Raw genomic sequence first — 20,287 nt, forward strand, 5'->3', positions numbered from 1 at the left:
CCCTTTGGCTCTGCAGCATTGTTGTTTTGGACACGGCGTTCCCTGACAAGGGGGCAGGGATGCGTGCATGCTTTTTCCTTTTTTTTCTTCTTTCTGTTGCTGTAGTTTGCAGAGCATTGGACTTGATGGACTTTGCTCTTTTTTTTCCTCTCTCGTTCTTTTTTCTGAATTTGCTCAGTTTGATTCCCTACAGATAGACTTTGGCACAGTTGTGTTGGAGTCAGCCTGTGCCTTTTTAGTTTTAAAATGATGACTTACTGGTGCTGGTATAGCTGGTTATTGTGCTTCAGAGAAGGACTCAGATGATTTAGGTAGGGCTCTCTGGCAGTCGCAGCAGAAAGGATCTGGTTCCCCTCTCTTGTGGTTGTGGGGTTAGCCAGCCTGAGCTTCTTTAACTGCTGTATAAAGCCTAAATATAACTTCCCAGTTCTCTGAGGAGCGTTTTGATGGTGAGGGTAAAATTGTAGCTTTAACACAGACTCACACAGCACAGCTGGATTAGATTAGGCCTCACTGCGATTCAGAACTTTGTTTACACTTCACTGCTGCTTTTAGTATGAATAACAGCCTGCCATTTGTGTGTGTGTGTGTATGTGTGTGTGAGGCTGCACATGTGTTATATACTGCGGGTGAAATACACACAGAAGCCTTGTGAAGGCAAGAACTTGTGCCAGAAGTACTTATGTTCACCATCAAGGCAGGGGTGGGACCTAGACAGTGTCTCATGGACTCATTAAGCCAAAATGGGCCGTCACGTCTATTTTTAGCATTTCCTCTCCCTCTGCATCTCCGTCAGCCAATCAGGCCGCTTGGCAGTGATGTTATATGGCTTGATTGATGTGTGTTTTTGGGAGGCACACCCATCCGAACAGGTCCCCGGTGACCTCGGCTCAGGCCAGCCCCCCCCCCCACCACCTCCTCCCACCCCTGGGCTCCACTGTGCTTCAGCTTTTCAACAGTAGCATTGTGTGGAGCAGAAAGCGTCTGCCAGCACTCCTTCAAACAGTGTCAGCTCTAATGTTGATCATCCTGTGTGCAACGGAGCAACCCAACAGCCTGTCATTACATTATGTGACGTAAAGCAAAAATAAAATGGAAACCGACCTTGAGTCTTTGTACAATCAAGAGCAAAGAGACTCAGGTCGAAGTCGAAGGGGAAGCAGGACGCACACGGAGCCAAGCGCTTCTGAGAATCTTGAATATTGAATGTTGCCTGAGTGTGCATTTCATTTTGAATGGTATAGACAACAACACCAATTGAAAAAGAGAAGTAGCAGTATGAAATAGCTGGCTGCTTTAGTTCAACATGAACTACAACATAAAATATAAATGTATTTTCTGCAGGTGGCCAAGATGTAGTCCAGGTTCATGACCCCTACACTGATAGGCAGATTGTTTTACTGTCAGTCTCACTGTTTAGAGATGGTATGCTAAGTTATCCGCCTATTGGCTGCAGCTCAAATCTAACTGTTGGCATGAAAACAAATCAGCACATTTCCCAAAATGTCAAACAACTCCTTTAGGTTGATTAAAAAAAAAAGATATTCCTCTGTGGTTTTGTAGGTTTGACCTTCACTGGTGAACGAGGAAGGGGATAACAATGTTGAACATTGGCTCAGGGGTGCGCCACTGTGTTTTAATCCCACTGTTTACTGTTGATAGTTTAAACAGTCAAACTGGAGTTTAGTGTCAGTGGTGTTGATATTGTGAATGAAAGAAAGTCCTTATTTAAATATTTCATGATTATGACATCTCGTAGATGTGGGCTTCAAGCTCTCGGCACTAACACGTGACCAAGAGATCAGAAAACACCAATTATTATTTTTAGTTAAGTCAAGCTCACTGATCTGATAAATTTTTACACTAGTTAAAGTCAAAGCGCCCAGGCTTTGTAGTTTGACCTTGTGTCTATTGGGCTGTTAAACCTGTGACACCATCGAAAGTCATCTGAGGATCCCCTCATTGTAATCTCTCTACATATGTACATTGTCATGAGTGAGTGCACTCTCTCTCCCTCCCTCTCCCTCTCCCTCTCCCTCTCCCTCTCTCTCTCTCTCTCTCACACACACACACACACACACACACACACACACACACACACACACACACACACACACACACACACACACACACACACACACACACACACACACACACACACACACACAGAGGGGATCAGTTTTCCAGTGCTTCCTCCAACACCTCCTCCTGAGGCAAGTACCGCAGTTGGGGTTGAATCCTGGGTCAAGTTCTCATTCATCTTTCCTCAATTGTGTTTTCTCTCTGTTTTCCATCCAGCAGCAGCGTCACAGGTTTAAGTTGATGCTGTCATTTCTCAATACACCTCTCCGCCTCTCCGTTACCACCAGATTTAATGCTTCTCAGCCCCTGTGATGTATTGTTGTTGTTGTTGTGGATGTGTTGCTGGACAACAGGCACATTCAGACCTGGAGGCTCCATCACATGACAAAAGCCTGTGTGTGTGTGTGTTTGCTCTCCGTGGATCATGTGGTGAAATTTTATAATGTGTGGCGTGGAACAATAGCTCTCTGAGTGTAGCATCATAGTGTGTGTGTGTGTTGTATTAGCGGAGCAGGCCATACTGTTTGCCATGTGTCTCTCATTAGGCTATCTTTGGCAAGCCTGGCCGCTTCCACCGAGTGGAGACGTGCAGCTCAACAAGGCCAGGCATTCTCCACCAACAAAAACCTCCGCAATCCTTCCCCTCAGCCCCACCACACTCCCTCCTCGCCCTGTCACTCAGATGGGACTGAATCGGGTCAGTCTTTGAGGAAAGTTTGGTAAAAGTAAAAAAAAAAAAAAGGACTTAAGTTTCGATCAATGCATAGAAATCTCATGAAACCATCATCTATTAAAAGCTTTGCCCGCAGGAATTGGATGGGATTATTCTCTGTGGTTCTCTCACTGTACAACAGAGCTGCCTCGTCATTGTGGCTGGAGGAAAAACACAGAGATGCCTAACTAAACGATTAGATCGGCCCTCAGATTTTTTTAAAACGAAGACTTGATGGTCTGTTGAGAATATATTTCCGGGAAAAACCCTTTAGGATAATATCAATATTTGCTAAATATTGATTTTGCATGATCGCTTCTTGTTTCTGAGCTTATGTTTATCATTCGCTTACTCACTACTCCACCCAAACTCCACCTAAACAAACAGGGCATGCAGTCCAAAACCAACCAGCAGGATGCGGATGTTGCTGCACTCACACGGTCGACGAGATCAAGCAGCATCATCGGTAAGGTTTAATTCGTACCCACGACCTTTCTGGGTGTGATCGCTTCCTTTGGATTTCCTTCTCCAGTTCCCAAGAATCTCCTCTGATATCAGGCACCAGTAACAAAACCATCTGCTGACAACCCAGAGTGTGCAGGGCATCTGTTACATCACACTCAAGATTGGACGAGTCGACGCCGGCCGTACAGATGTAAAGATGTCTGTCAGTCTTGACTTGACTGATTGTCCTTCTCCACTTTCACATGTCTGTCCTCCATTCACTGCAGAGGCCAGACCTCACACACGGGGCCAGTTGCATAACTCGGACACAGTTTGTGTGTGTTTTCAGGAGCAGCCATGTCCTGCTGGCTCAGGAGAAAGAGAAAGAGATGGCCTTGCACTAACCTCACCTCCGCATTTAGATCCACGCGGTCAGCAAACGCGCACAAGCAATCGTGAAGGCGCTTAATTAGAAAAACACAGCTCCTCTTCGCTTTACCGAAACATTTAATTCACATTCCATTAGCTATGATCTGATTGCTCAGAATAAACACAAACACAGGCAAAAGAAACAAAGAGAAGGAATCCAAGTTGTGCGCATCTTTGCTGATCAAACAAGTATTATACAAGCAGCATAGCGGAGTAAAAGTTGTCTGTGTGTGGCAGCAGGTGCCCTGTAGGCACGGAAAAACGTGTTACAGCCGCTCGGTGGCCCAACTGGCAACTGGATAATGGCTTCATTGTGTTTGGCTCAGTTGGCTGGTTTGGTCAGGTGGCATGAAAAAGGGTCAGACAGAATGCAATACCAAAACGACGAGCCTGGAGGCTTTGTGTTGGCTGTGAAGGTGGCAAAGTGGTTATAGTAGTTGTTGCAGAAGCTCATGACTTTTTTTTTTTTTGCACTGCCTTTGGGAACAAGAGGCCCATTTGAAGGGAGACAGGAAGTGCCTGGGCGCCTCACTTCCTGTTTATGGAGTTTGTCCCAGGCGAGAGTGAGAGGGAGGGGTGGTCTGGTGCAGGCTAATTGAATGAAGAAGGTGGTAGTGAATAGGTAGGTGAATAACCTTTCTTATTTTCTCTCTGTCTCAAACTAAAACACACACATGCACATGCACACTTGCCTGCATAGCTGTGTAATTGCCTCTGTGCTGCAGTGCCTTTGGCAGCTGTGCCCCCTCATTTGTTTCAATTATCTACCATCTGACATGGCGCTGTTACCAGGGATAGAGCTGAGAGGAAGACGAGAAGAAAAAAGAAAAAGCAAGACAAGGAAAGTTTTAAATAGACGCTCTAGACATGTGGTTGTATCAAGTACAGATTGTCGAATTTCGCACCCTAAAAACACGGCTGATTCGCACTTCCCGTCATGTTGAGATGACACACACACACACACCAAACTCCCTCCTTGTGAGACTATATTTAATCAGAGAGAAGCTGTGGTGGAGAGGCTGCTCCGGCCGAGTGGTGGCGATGCTGCAGAGTGCTGACTCCAGCATGTTCTGAGGTGACGTTCAGAACATTTATTACGTTTTTCTCCCGAGCTCGAGAGGGTGTGAGCCAAACACAAACTAACCTTAAATGCCCTTTTTTTTATATAAATATCATCGACGTTGCTCTACAAGCCTCTGTTACGATGTTTAGCAGCGCTGTGTTGACTTCTATTGTTTTGCAGACAGATGTGCACACACAGCACAAGCAACCTCTCCCCATCCTCCTCCTCCTCCTCCTCCTCCTCCTCCTCCTCCTCCTCCTCCTCCTCCTCCTCCTCCTCCTCCTCCAGGGGAGATGATGTCACCACATAAGCTCATCTAACACTTACTCCTCCGCATCCAGCCAATCAGAGACTTGTTTACACCTGAATCCCCTGGAGAGGAGACACACACACACACACACACACAGACAAAGACACAGACACACATGCTCAACTTCATAGTGTTGAGCCTCGCTGATCTCATCTCCTCATAAAAGAATCAGGTTGTATTGTTCTCGCCACAGCAGCTCATCCTTTTACCGTAAGATCTGCGGCGGGTGGAGGAAAATGTGATGTTGAGGAGCCACGCACCTCCCTGCCCTCACTGCTCCCAAGGACATCTATTGATTTGACCTCTCTTGTGCCTCCTTTCTATCCATCTCTCTTTTATTTTCCCATTCTGACACCGGCAGCAGCTGCCTCCGCCCACTTCCTTCCCTCGCTCATTGACGTACCATCTGCAGACGACGAGACGAGGCTCTGCTTTTTTTTTTTTTTCGGTAGCATATGTGTAGTGGGGAGGATGATGTAGAAGAAAGGAAAAAACGGAAGTAAATGCACACATAAGTATTGTTTTCCAATGTGTTAGTGTTTCTGTGGCTGCGTGGGATTGCGTTTGTGTGTCTCCTCCTCTCTCTCTCTCTCTCTCTCTCGGCCGACTGACACCAGACACGCTCTGATGTTTCCTCCGACGCCAGCCCAAAGACAAAGGGCAGGGAGGGCTTCGCTGTGGTTTCACTGTCATCTCAGCAATGGCCCCCAAGGAGCGAAGCACGCATGTGGAGGACTTTCCAAAACATTTTTCTGCTTTTCTTTGTCTCCATGCTAACAACCCCCCCCCTCTAGCCCCCCACACCACCGTCCAGTCCACTCTCTTCCTCTCCTCTGTTCTGGCCCCGACACAAAAAACACGTGACGTCGCCATTGTTTCTTAACCAACAACACCTCTCTCTGCTTTTTTTTTTTTTTGCCCTCTGCCAAACACGTACTGTACATGTACATGCAGCAGTGTTTTTCCTCCTGATTAGGCCCCAGAGACCGATACGAACTGGCATCCCAACATGATCTGCTGTCAAAGCTAATTACCGGAAAACAAGTCTTAGGGTGGAACATGTCATCCGTCAAAAAAAAAAAGGAAAGAAAAATAAGTGCATTGCGGCGAAGAGCCAGTGTGTGTTGTTGCCGTTCTGGTTTATAGGATTTACTGTAGGGTGAACGCCTCTGAACCTTTCTGCTGCTGCTGTTGTTGATGTTGTTGTTGTTGTTATGGCTGGATGTCCATGGGAGGCGGTGCTGGTGGTTAAATCACGCCTTCCTCCTTTCCAAGTAGCTTCCCTTAGAGAGATCAGACTTCCTCTCTGGGCAGGAGAGGTGTTGCTTCTTGCTTCACACACACACACACACACACACACACACACACACACACACACACACACACACACACACACACACACACACACACACACACACACACACACACACACACACACACACACACACACACACACCAACGTAGGTACACCTCTAAGCCGATTAAAGGTTAAAATGCGCACAGAAGCGCACGCACCAGACCCTTTCCACAGGGAGCAGCAGCAGCACTGATTTGCTCATACTTTCCACCAGCTTCTTGCTCTTTTGCTTTGTTAATCTGTGTCTGCCTCCTTCAATCACATGCTTCTCTTCACCTCTTTGCCCAACGCAGGGTGCGACCTCTTCCTACGCCTTCTTCTACTCCCATTGTTAATCAAACTCACACAATGGACCAGAGTTTCCTCTGATATCAGATGGTGCAGAGATCCCGTCTAGTCTTTAGTTTAGTCTTTGTTTCACTTTTTTTTTTTTTCTCGGGTGAACTAATTGAAAAACTCTTGAATACAAAAGATTTGTTTTTCACTTTTTAATCTGTTATCGCATGTTTGTTTTTTTCCCAATCACTATTTGAATGGGATATAATGGACTTTGTAATTACAGTTTTACCATGATACAGAGTGACAGGCTGTAAATGTCACAAACTGAGTCACCACCACCCGATGTTGATGCAGACCTCAAGTCAACTCTGAACATCCTGGTCTGGCGACAGCCCTATAGTTTTTCATCAAAGCCCCAATAGTGAACTATGTACTCTAGTAGCAGCACTAATGACATTTTAAAATGCACCACTCAGGGGTGCTGCTGTCTGTGTGAATGTGAATGTATGTGTGGCAAGACAGCACTGGCTGTCCTCTTCTCTGAGAGTGTCCTTGTACGCTCTGTTTGACCGTGTGGTTGTTGTGATAAGCGGAGCAGCAGATTTGTGAGCCAGCTGCTTCGAGCCCAGCCAGACTCCCAGAGACCTTCTGCTGCTGCTGCTGTGACGACTCCAGCGATATTCTCCTGAGATAACAGCTACTGTACCAAACACACTCACGCTGCTGATAGAGGGATGCATGATGTTAGTTTGCACACTCAACATCTGTGAAGAACAGGGTTAGGAGCGGTGACACAGAGCAGGGACATGAATGTTTTCTCAGAAGCCCACGTCATCGCCTGACCTGGAGATTCATAGGAAATCTAATAAAGGAGGAAGGCCAACGCAGGACACCAGGGGAGAAAATGGTTTCATTAATAAATAATCAGTATTGATACAAAGGAATGATTGAAATTCATTTTTTCAAGGTGCTTTTCCATTTTCTTGCGGCTTAATTTCATGTTTCCTTGTCAGTATACAATTTCCTTTTTCACTTTTGCTTCTTTACATATAATCATATCCATCTGTATTTCATTTTTCATTTAACCCTTTACTTAACCCAGGTATCCTCCATATCTCACTGAAATAATGCATAGGTTGCATGAAAATAAATATTTGCATGACATTACTTTCATCACTGCAGTTGCAACCAGACCAGACCACAAAAACTTTACCTAAATATGGAAATAAATAAAAACTACTTGAAACACCCAAACACTGATTTTAAATCAAAGAATCACATAGATTATGACAAAAGATGTAAAAAAAAAAAAAAAAATTAACTCCACAAAAGTCACTTTTCATTGGTATGAGGGTAATGGTACATAATGAAGCAACACAGCAGTTGAAGGCGCTCCAGCTCGGCGAGTTTGGATCCGGTCAGTTTGTTCCATGTTCTCAGGGTTAAAGAGCAGAAAGGGCATTGGCCGCAGCGAAATAACAAATCAAACTCCGGCGTTGCTGTTCAATCACATGCCAGACAGTCTGGTGGAGTTCAGTGTCTGCTGATGCAGGAAATGGAGACCTTTCCCCTGGGAAAGGGGTCCCCCCAAACCTCCTTTCATCTCTCATGTCTATTTGTTATTTTTTGCATCTCACAGGCCGAGGGAATGCGGCCTCGCAGCGCGGGTTATGTAATATACCTAGAAACAGACTGGCATGCGTTAAGAAGAGCGCTAATGTGATTTGACTGCAGCTCTTTAGGCGTTGATCTTATCAGCTGGTATTTAAATCATTATCATTTCTGCCACTTTGATTTAAATTCAGTCTGGCTTCAGCGTGACTCTCAGACATACCTGTCTTTTATGTTTTACATACTTTTTACATTTTTCACATTGTTGCTTCATTTCTAATTACGCACACTGCTTGAGCCACAGCCATTCCTAGAACTTGTTGCTGTCCCCGATGTAGCGTAATGTTGTTTGTCAGGCCATCATCGGCACCGTTTTTCTTCCAATCTCTGTGTTAAAGGAACGTTCTGTACGATCCGTCCGTACTTGTCGGTGTGTCTTGTGTCTGTTCTGGGAGGTCCTATAGTTTATATGCATCCACATTCCCCTTGGCCGGATATCTGTGACTAAATGCCCTCACTTAGGAGTAAATGAGCCTGATCGGGGCAGGCATGCACAGCCTTGGAGCAGACAACAGAAAGCCACCCAAACTTCTCTTCATGAGCCCCACACCCTGCTGCTTTATCTCTGCATCATTTACTTTAAGATTTTAACAACTACTGTACCTATGGAGCCGTCCACTCATTAGTCGCCTTGGCTGCTGTGGCCTCCTGTTTTGCAAGAGTGTTAGTTGAGTGCAGTGTCGAAATATATCGGTATATATGTGTCCCACCTATAAATATTGTTGTTGACCTATAGGTAATGTCAGATCCACTCTCTGCTGCTTTAACTGAGGGCTTCTCTCCTTCAGACAGGCCCTCCATTCTGGCACTGCTCTCTGGTTTCGTTGTTTTTATTTTTTTTATTTTATTTTTTGTGTGTGTGTTCTTACAGTCATGAAAAGGGAGCTCTGTTCGCCCCCTGAAGCCCCCGCGGCCTATCCCATCATGATCTGCCCCACATACACGCATCCTGTGCAAACATGGGCGCTACCCCAATCCTTTTCCCGCCACCTCCTCTTCGCTTCCTCCCAACTATTCCCGTTTTCCATGATGGTCTTTCTCCTCCCTCCACCTCCCTCTCCACCTTATTCTCCTCCACCCTCATACACACACACAGAGACACAGGCGGCCTCTTGTGCTCCAGAGCAAACAGCAGCATATGTTTGACCACAGCCTCTCTTTTTTTTTTCTGCATGCACCCCTCTTTTACGTCACAACTCCCCCTTTTTCTTGCACTCAAACCCTCGACTCTCCTGAAAATCTGTCACACCTCTTCTCCCTGTGACTTTCTTTTTCACACCCGACTCTCTCTCTAATGTTCTTCATGTTGCTCAGCTGCACCAGCAGTAGTGGAAAGTAACTCATTAAGTTTCACAGCCCTTCAAAAGGATGCTGGCCTCCGCAGCGTCGGCACAGTCCTGGTTCGGTTTCAAGTGTCACGAAAAAAATATACGTGCGCGCAGAACGTCCACGCCCTCATTATAAAAAGCTGGGATGGAAAAATTGAATGGAAAACTCAAGTCTAGCTGTGTGAGGTTGTGTAAGTTTCAGACAATGCCTGCACTCAGAGACCGTTTTCGAAGGGGGGGGTAGCGTACGTGGGACTGTAGACCGCTCTCACCTCTCTGCTCACTCAACTGGTGAAAAAATAAAATATGAAAATGCTCGAGTCTCACTGCATCTGAACTTCTCTCCAGAGTCAGGTTGATGTCCTCTAACCTGCAGGTATGAAAAGGTACACCTACATTTCTGTTACCAGCAGATGGCAGTGTTGCTTTTGTGTGTGTGTGTGTCTGTGTGTGTGTGTGTGTGTGTAAAACTAGGAATGTTCTTCTCTCACATGCCCAGAGCTCCAGCCAAACCACCCTACGCACTGTTGTGATACACTGGAGCTGTAATCTGTAGGTAATGTTTTGGTTTGGTTCAGAAATGTTCTGAATTTTATCTGCAGATGGTAGATCAACAGGTTTAGTGTGTGTGTGTGTGTGTGTGTGTGTGTGTGTGTGTGTGTGTGTGTGTGTGTGTCCTAGCTTTAGAGCCAAGGTTATCGTATTCTTCCAAGGAAAAGCCACATTCTTTTCCTTTTTGAGGCTGATCGGAGTTCTGGGAAGACTTGTAGCCCGGAGGAAGTGTTTCTGTTTCCTCCAGCAAAGCACAGGGCAGAACACAGACACACACACACACACACACACACACACACACACACACACACACACACACACACACACACACACACACACACACCTTCGCTTTAATAACTCTTACATCATGAGAGCTGCAAGTTTGAGCACTTTACGGACAGTTATTCTCGATCTCTTATCGCTATCTCTTGCTGACGATTTCTCTCTCTGCCTTTGCACTCCATTCCTTCGGTCATGTGGTTAATCTCCTGACACTGGTGATGAAGTGACCCTGCCACTGACCTGCAGCCATTAGGAGGACGGACGGCCTCATTACCATCCCCACACCTGCAGGCCTGAAGGACAGTCACATTTTGACTGTGCTATGGACACGCTATGACTGCACGGGTCACCTGTCTCACCTGTCTCACCTGTCTGTCCTCCACCTTGATGCTTCATCCATGACCTTGTCATCTTGTCAGTTACATCATAGCCGACCTTGCACTTGAGCCAAAGGGACTCTCAGGTCTCTCATTGTGTGTGTATGTGTGCTGTTAGACTTGACAGACAGGTGTTTGGTTGCCCAGGTGGTGAATTATGGGATAGATAGAGACTCTCCCCTGTGAAGGAATGTAAGGAGGAGGAGAGTAGCGGGCAGCCAGGGCATGCTGTGACAACCTAACACTTTGAGCCAAACTCTTTCACTCCCCTTCTCTCGTCCAAACTTCTGTTATTACTCTCATCCGCTCTCTGCGTTTTGTTCTGTTTTTCACTTCCCTGCTCCTCCGATGCCCTCTGTTCACCCCCTCCTCGCCCTAACTAATCTCAGCTACTCCCATGCTCTCACTTCCTTCCTCTCCGACCGTTGCCTTCTCCCATTTCACCCCCCCCAACCCCGCTCTATACGCTTCATATTCCACTCTGGCCTATTCCTGCTGATGTGATAGTGGTTAATCTAAGCCGTATCCATGGAGAGGGTAATTTATAAACGTCTGGACACAAGTCTGGTATTTCTCATCTCCTGTCTTCCATCTTGCCAAAGCCCTCGCTTCCCTTTGTCATAAACCAGTCGGAACATGGCCCTGTCTTTCACACAGATTTGGCCACTCTCTCTTCCTTGCAAACTTCCTGTTGAAATCGCTCCTTTGCCAAAAACTTTGCAGAAATACTTAAAGATGGCAAAATCTCGACTTCTGATTGGATTTAGTTATTTTCACTTTCACAGTTGCATCAGCTAAATGGAGCAAAAGGAGACATTGGACCCTGATTTGTTTGCTCACTAAGTGCACACATCCACCTCCCCAACAAGAGAAGGACCAGGTCAAACCAAGCTGAGAGCTATAGGCTACTTCTTAAATCTCCTGCTCTTGACCTCCTGTAGTTCACTATTCTTGTCACTCTTTCTCCTCTGCTTTCCTCCTCTTTTCTTTGTTTAGCCAGGCTGTGTGTGCATAGAGCGATGGCATGTCTTTACATGCAGCCCTTCCCCTTCAGGAATGCAGAGCAAAGGAGAGATGAACCCAGGGAGAAAAAGAGCATGTGTGCAAAGAGAGAAACAGGACGTCAAGGCCTCAAAGGTGGATCTTAAATGCTATGTCTTGTCTATTTGACAAAGATATGACGTTGCAACAATAGCCTTGGTAGCTAATGCACTCTATTTATGCAAACCATGGGAGGAGGCGGGGTGAAAAGCTTCATGAAGTTATTACGCACAGGAAGGAGGAAGACTCCTGCTACAGTTGATGATAAGTTTGATGCAGCCAGGTAATTGTCCTCACATGCCGGCTGCACATACTTAAAGTGTCAAGCGGTGCCCATTCATATAAGTGCTGTTTTGTATAAGGTGACATTGGTATTGTTTGTTCTAGGATGAAAATAAAAGAGGGAAACGATTCATTTATAGAATACATTTCTTACCGAAGGCAACTCAGTGTGCCTCACATCCAATATACATGATCAGCTCTTCTTTCTCTAACTGAAGGACACTGTTGCAGGTAGATGATGTATTGTTTTGATATTTATATTTTTCCTGCCATGGCAGCAAACATAGAGATCTTTTGTCTGATTGTGGAGGTCGGTATTGAGGGCAGGTCACTGGGTTCAGCATGCAGAGTGTCTCCTGGCCCTGCTGACCTTTATCTGGGCCTATAGAAAACCCCCAGGCACTAAAGACCTTCAGTCTGCACTGTTTTCACTGGCTAAGACCTTACCTAAACACACTAAAACACTCCCACACACCCAGAACGCAACACCAACTGAAAGCCTTAACAGAGCAACTTGATTTTTTTTTTTTACTTATTCATTTCGGGTTTTAGCGCGGTTGGGCGCCCGACCCGTCCTTCATTTCGATCTCAGCTGTGATTGGCTGGAGATTCGCTCTGGCAGTTCCTGGACCGAGCTGTTGCCAAGCCCCAAGGCACATCTGCTGTGGTTGTGACTCATTTACTGCTGGCCTGGAATCAGTGTTTTCTTTGTCTCAAATAGGTGGAATGTCCGCTGACTTTCAGACCCAACCTGTTGCGCCAGCCGTCCGTCCTCGGAGCTGCGGAGAGAGCGCTGTACGCTAACGTGCTTTGTCCAAAAAATGTCTCAGTCTTTAGAGAAGTTTAAATGCTTTTATGTCAGTTCTGTTGTAGTTAAGCTGCTCAGTGTGTCCCTTATATTAATAGGTGGTTAGAACGCAACTCAGTTAACCTCAGTTAATTAACGAGCCAATACAGTACAACATATTTCCTTCGACCAGTGACATGCCTCTTAACAGGAATGACGTCAACGCTGTAATGATTCGAATAACTCGCATTTTTTTTCCACCGTTGTCTTAACTTTCCTAGTCATTATCTGTTGCTCTGATCTCAGTTATTGCTTTACTTGTTGTTCGTATTGTTATTCATCAGATTAAAGCTGAACACATCCATCAGTCATAAGGGCAGTGACGTCATCGAGTTTCCATAGAGTGCCTCGGTTTCTTCCGTGATGTGTTATCGGATTAAATCTAGGAAACATTTTACTTACTTTTCATGAGTTTTACATCCTCGAATCAGCTGGTTTGTTAGTTTGAAAACTGAAAAAGTTTGTGTTTTTACATAAATCACATCTTTCATATCTTTCTTGTTCTTAATCTTTCCCAGAAATACTTATACAACCCATACTGAGACCCAAAGTATAATGCCATTTATACAAATGTGCAGGTATAATGTTTGACGGCGCTTATGGCACACAAGGTTTTTATATCGAGCGATATTCTCTGTCAATCATCTGTCTTTTGCAATACAAACATCTGGTTTAATGAAAGCAGGTGACAATTGAGTGATGCCATGTCTTGGCTGCAGCATCTGTGACGTCAGCGGAGATGAAAAAGTAAACCTCTGTCCGCCAGACGATGGAATGTGGCCGTTGGTTTCCATCCACGTCAGACATTGTGTAACAGGGGTCCGACCAGTGGCACCGTCTCTACCTCCACCTTCTCTGTTTAGCCTGCAGCTTGGATAACGTGACAAACTACAGCGAGTTTTACTGCATTTCGTACCAGTTTTTTTGACCAAATTAAAGGCGACTCCTTCTCAGTCAAAAAGCCACCTGCTCTTTAACTTTCATGCCTGATTTATTAAAGCGCTTTGTCCACACTATCAGAGCGGTGAATGCAGAGGCCCAGGTCCAGGCCAAGCCCCAGTGAGTTTGAATGGAGGTCTTCTATTTTCAGTGACCACACAGATCCAATAGTTCGAAGCAAATTAATGGAAAGTTCCCTGAACACGGGATTTCCATTACAGCAACAATCTGTTTTTGTCTTGGGCGGATACAAGAAGCGCACCAGTACATCATGTATTAACTGCAGTCTATCACTATATATGGAACATTATTTTTACTCAATATAGTCTATCAAGAGTTCAGTTTTGTGTTTTCTTTTTTTTTTTTTTACTATTTTTATTGGTATTTTACATGTTGGAACCACATGTACATATGTTTCAGTCCAGGTCAGCACAGGTCCCAAGAACACCATTATACAAAAACACACATAAAGAAAACAATGAGATTTATTAAATTAAAAATCTAACAAGTACATGAAAAAAACAGAACATTAAACAAGCATAAGACGAAACAAGTTACAAAAGAGGCTGGTTATTGAGTAGCTACTTAGTACTTAGCAACTCCCCAAGATTACAAAGCTGACCCAGACATTTGATACCTTAGATGGTCTCTGATTAAGTCGCCGACTCATTTATGCATGCCCACAGACTCAGAGGAACACACACACACACACACATGTGGCACGTTTCCCCCTCCCCTCCCTCTCTTTGCACTGTTCTGTGTTCTTTATGGACCAGGCTGATGCTATATTTAGCGTCAGGGGGAAAAGTCAGTGCCCTGCTCTGGTCTCTCTCTCTCCCCCTCTCCCCTCTCCTCACCACTGCCGCCACAGCAGGAGCCACTCACAGGGCCTCTGCATCACCCAGCTCCACCCACTTGCAGTGCGCACACCCAGTGTGGCGAGCAGCGAGGCAGTCAGTCATGCAGCATGAGGGTGCGGAGAGGCGCCCGCCAGACCCTCGGTGCCTTTGATTCTTTGAGATGGTTTCTTTTGGATCGCATAGGGGGCTTTTAAACATAAACAAGCGGCGCCTCAGAGGGTCTCAACAGTGCACAGTAAACATGCTCCGCTGGCATGTCTGCAGACACGACGACACACACGCAAATTACACATACACACCAGTGGCACAGTCATCCCATGCACCCTCGCAGCCTCTTTTATCTTCTTCGACTGCTTGCCCCCACCCATATACACGGGGAGTGCACATAGCTCCATAGATCACCACAGATTAGTGCGTTTTTTGTGCATGGTGGAGCAGCCAGTCGGTCCAGTATGTATGTATGTACTGTATGTCTCACATCTCACATCTGCAGCTCCACCGAGGCCCCGAGAAGTTTTGTCTGAGGGAGATGGAGAGGAAAGACAGACAATGAGAGGGAGAGGCGAGAAAAAAACAAAACCAAGAAAAGGAGGAGAAATGTGTGAAGAGAGCAGAAGAGAAAAGAATAAGAGAGGACAATTGTTGAGAGGTGATAATTAGAGGGAACCACAGAGAGGGAATGATAGCTCCTCCTGAGATTCCCAGTTCTCACTGTTTCCTCTTCCTCATTCTGTAGCTACACAAGTGTTTAGTGTTGTTGGCTCTGCGGTACATTGACAATTTAATCAGATATTAAACCCTAGTCACGCTTCCATCACATCACTAATATGAAACTTCTGAAATTGTTTCCCAGACCCTTTAACCCCTCACACAACAAGCAAACAGAAAAACCTCAATATGTTCGTTTGGCTCCTCAGCAGGCTTTGTTTGATTCCCTCGCTGGTTCTTCGGCTTGGACAGTCATGTTTGAACACGCCTGACTGCTCCCAGCCCGTCATAGTTGGACTCCAGGTAAAGTTCAGAATCGACAGGAGGAATGTCGCCCCCCCCCCCCGAAAAAAACAAGGAAAAGCCACTATGCAAACTGATAATGCACTTATAGCTGCAAGTTTTTTCTTTATTTATTTTTACCTGCAGGATTTGCGTTAGCTGCAAGTCCATTCAGATGGTTAATATTGTTTCTCCTTTTTTCTAGTTCTTTATTACCGTATGTGTTTCTGTTGTTGTAGTTGTTTTGAATTCCTAATTTAACATTGAGCCAAAGGACACGGTTCAAAATTAAGATTTTAACAAACACTTACATCTTAAGAGTTGTCTTGATTAACAGAAAGAGTTAACTCAGATTGATAATTTTGTATTCATTTTGATTATAGGTGACCCCAAGGTATATGTGGGGGATGTAAACACATAGGTGGATTTCAAAAGCACATTATGTATAATCTGACATCGAGGTTCAAAGTGTAATAGACAATGTGCCCCCCCCCCCCCCCCCCCCAACAACTCCCCTCCGGGCTGCTCATAAAAATATTTAGCCATTGTAAAGGTCGAGCTTTGTCAACCTGTTGTGTTACAGTGGGCGCTCATAATGTAGCAACACCTTTTTTACTTCATTGTATCCCGCAGTTACGAGCTGACCACCTGTTGCTACATTGTAACTACACTTCAGGGGAAAAGCACGCACCACGTCCACATGGGCAGACTTTGACGTCACCAGAGCCCGCCCACTTTGCCCTCTCCCCTCCTCTGATTGGACGGCAGGCGCACGAGGAGGCGGGTCTTTGAAGAAGTCCTCTCAAAGTTTTTCTGTTTCGCTGTGCAGTGAGTCAGAGCGCCTCTCAGACAGAAACGGAGACATACAGCATCTGAATAATCTGAAGAAGAGAGGTGGGACAGTCCTGACGTCTTGTCTACATGTTTTAAAACTATGGTTGGAGATTATTGCTCCTTTTCTGGAGATAAGACGGACATGCACCCACAGAGAAACTCCAAAAACGGACTAAGTTGCAAAATGGTGCTCCAGGCAGTCGGAAAAGTACTAAGGTAAAACTTGTTTTGACTTGACAAAAGCGCTATTTCGCAGTTGAGCCTGCACTGAAAGTTACTTTTTAGTACTTTTATGAAGCTGCGACAGACCGACAGACAGTTTACGGTAGATAAAGTTTGACTTGTGCTGCCGCAGAAGCTAAAAAAAAACTCGTCCACTGTATGTTTATTCAATCTCGAGAGTCATCTTTCCGACGTGTATTAATGTCTTGACGTCCATTGACGCGACAAATTAAAAACGGAAGGCTACGTGTGAAGGGCCAGTAACCTGTCTTTTAGATTCGTTTTTATTACGCCCCTATAACTGGACATGTGAGATGCAGGAATTGTCCCCTCAGCAGTAATTACACAAGTTATGGTTCCGGGGTCACAGCTATTTAGCAGCCGGTGGTGATGGGGGAGACTTGTACCCTGAACGCCTCATTCCTCTTCCTGCAGCTCCAAGTAACAAGACTCAGCAAGAGTAAGAGAAATGTGACACTGTCTCCTCATCTGGTCTAATAAAGTATTAAAGACGCCTGTTTAACATGTCGCCGTAGACAGTTTAAAGAGGACATTTTTTAAAAATCACAGTGGCGAGAAATTTAAAACCTTTCTGTATTTAGTAGGAATAGAAAAAAAAAGAAACTTATCACTGTCAGACCTCTTGCTAGTTCTATTATAAGGCAGCACATTTGCACCATAGGCTTCAATTATAATTTAGAGCTCTAACTCAAAATATATGCATCTGATTCTTTTTTTTCTTTTTTTTACCCTTAACGCACTGGTTTTAACTAAATGAAAGCCTTTTGACCTACATTTTATGCATAAGTAGTGCAGTATAAATGAATTATCTGTAGCAGCCCTTTAGAAAAAGCCATAACATGACCAAGCATATGTATGTAGGCTAAGACTTGAAGAATGTGTGACCCACATAGGTCTGTTGGTGTGTTTGTATGTCATACAGAGTAACACAAAACAACAACTGCAGTCATGATTAGCCTGTGTGAAGAAACGCTGCAATTCCAGCCAAAAGAAAAAATACCCATGTCACAACACTGTACATTTATTATGTCTTCACTCTTGTGTGTCATGCAAATAAGTCATGCCGTCATTATGAGTGTGTTCCTCCAGGGGACATGCTAATGCTTTGGTTGGAAGTTTCCTCTTACCTTTCAAGTCTGGGGACAGGTGTGTTTTCGAGCAGAAGCCCCAAAGGGCAAATGCCTCGCGACCCACAGTCGTCCATGAAGATGTGGAGAGTGATAGTGGGGGGAGAATATCCTCCATCTTAGGATCCTGTAACTGTGTGTAGACAGTGGACACAACAGAGTTACTGTAAAAGTATGTTGTTATGTCTGTTGCGAGATTTCTGACAGGTAGAGACAAGTTCTTGCTGCTGCTCCTTTTTTTTTTTCCAATCAGGAACTCAACACACCTTCCTTTAGGAAATCAGCTGTTTGCCACGGGAATGCAGTTTTTATGTATTTGCCTTATGGGACGGTAAAGGGGGTTTTTCCACAAATTTGACGTCTCAAGGAAACACTGAACAAAGAAAAACACTTCATCAAAGTTAAGAAGGAAGATGCATAGTTTTGGGTTTTTATGAGTGGGTGGGGGCGTCATAGACCTGTTTATACGTTTCCTCCCTCAGGCAACGGTTGGATGCCCTTGGCTTTGAAGCAGGTATGAGCACCAGATACTAAATATACGGACAAAGATAGCAGAGAGAGATAGCATCAGAGTGAATATGTAACCTTTGCACACCCTGGCACTTTTCTTTCAGTCACCATTCAGAAGAACTGATTGGACTGATGAGTGTGGAGAAATCTCACTCAGCTGCTCATCTTGTTCCAACATCAGTCACTTTATTTTCATCCAAATAAATGTCAGAGCTCCAGTCCTCTTCCAGTAAGGTTACATTCGCCAAGTGCTTAACCAGTGGTTCAGTAATACCAATCCCCCCCCCCCCCTCTTCATCCTTTTCTTGCCACACGTGTGTTGTGATGTTGATGAGGCTCCATTATGGTGCTGGTAGGGGGTCCTTACATACTCTGCTGGCCTGAGAGCCACTGAATGGGATTAAGCACAGGATGACAAGGGGGCGAGGAGTTAGCCAGAACTGTGCTGGGGTAGGATCAGTAGTTAAATTGTCTGTGTGTGTGTGTGTATTTGTGTGTCTGTGTGTTTGTGTGTGTGTGTCCTACAATTCTCATTTACTGATTTACAGTGCTGCTGACACCCCCACTGATGCTACTGATAAAGTGGTGGCAGCTGGACCTTCTTTGTTTTCTTTCCCGTACCTTATCTCTTCCACCCAGAAATAAAAATGGACGAGCATTGGTCAGTGGTGTCGGTGCTCTTTTTTTTTTTTTTAAACTAAACCAAAACTTTGCAGCAGCTACTCTGTATACTGAACCGTCGGTTGGTTTAAGTCCATCCTTAACTCGGGTCCCTTTTTAGCCACGTAATGGCTGCTGTGGTTTAGCTTTTGGTGTGCTGCTCCTGCTCGGGCCACCGACTCCCCTCTTGTCTGTGGTTTTTCGAGGAAAAGAGCCATCGAATCCGTTCAATTTGAATCCTGAAATAGATCAGGAGGAGGCCAGGCCTGGAGAAAACTGATACTCCTGACGCACAGATTCACTCAGTTCTAATCTTCCGGGGTAAAGACTGTAGTGATATCCTGTTGCTATTGATGTTTCATTACAGTTCTTTTAATCCTGAAGGAAACAAACCCCAACAATCAGCTCACAAAAGAGGGAGCAACTTCCTGACACCCGATTGATTTTTTTCTCTCATCTCTCAGGTACTTGTTTGAAGGTCGGGTAAGGTGATGGAAGTGTTTCTGTGCTGTTCCTGGGTGGAGGACTTCTAGTTGTTGTCTGTTGTGCTTTCTTATCTCTTACATCCTTATCATAGGCGGGTTGTTTTCCAGTGAAGTTGCACTGTACGGACAGGTGGTGGCTGAGGAGGATATCTTTGCACCTTGGACCGGCTCTTCTTGTTCCAGAGTGATGATGAAAATGTCCTGTTGTTTAGATTATGTTTCTAGTATACTGAAACGGTTTGTGTTTTCTGAAAACTGAGCTCCTTGTAGCTTTATTTCATCCTGCCTTTGCGTTTGATTTTAAGATCACTCAGGGATATTTATGCATTACCTAAATTGTTCATTCTGTACAGTCACAGAACTCAAAGCAAAATCTCTCAGCTTACTTTTTAAGAAGCAGCCATCTGTGAGAGAAGAGGGTAGCCGTCATTGTTTTCACTGTCGGATCGCTGCACGTGCTGCTGCAGCAGCCTTGCAGATCGCATTAACTACATCCATATGCCGATAGTTCCTCTGTGATCCAGAGGTCCCACTCAAGAAGCAGTTGCGCAATATCTGACTTGGCAGAAGACACTGGCTTAAC

General features: G+C 45.1%; 1 protein-coding gene across 4 annotated transcripts in view; it reads left to right on the top strand.

The window, feature by feature from the left end:
- mob2a (MOB kinase activator 2a) overlaps positions 1-20,287 on the top strand; it is a 62,664-nt gene that overhangs the window by 29,992 nt on the left and 12,385 nt on the right. Inside the window, exon 1 of one of the 4 annotated variants that reach the window (XM_083974286.1) lies at positions 16,668-16,895. The exons of the other annotated variants lie outside the window; for them this stretch is intronic. Within the exon in view, the coding sequence (XP_083830412.1) occupies positions 16,780-16,895 (116 nt within the window). The 5' untranslated portion in view covers positions 16,668-16,779. Of the gene's footprint in view, positions 1-16,667; positions 16,896-20,287 lie in introns of those variants that run through there. 4 annotated transcript variants of the gene reach the window in all.

Source organism: Trachurus trachurus, assembly GCF_905171665.1.
Source record: "Trachurus trachurus genome assembly, chromosome: 6".
Lineage (NCBI taxonomy): Eukaryota > Metazoa > Chordata > Actinopteri > Carangiformes > Carangidae > Trachurus > Trachurus trachurus.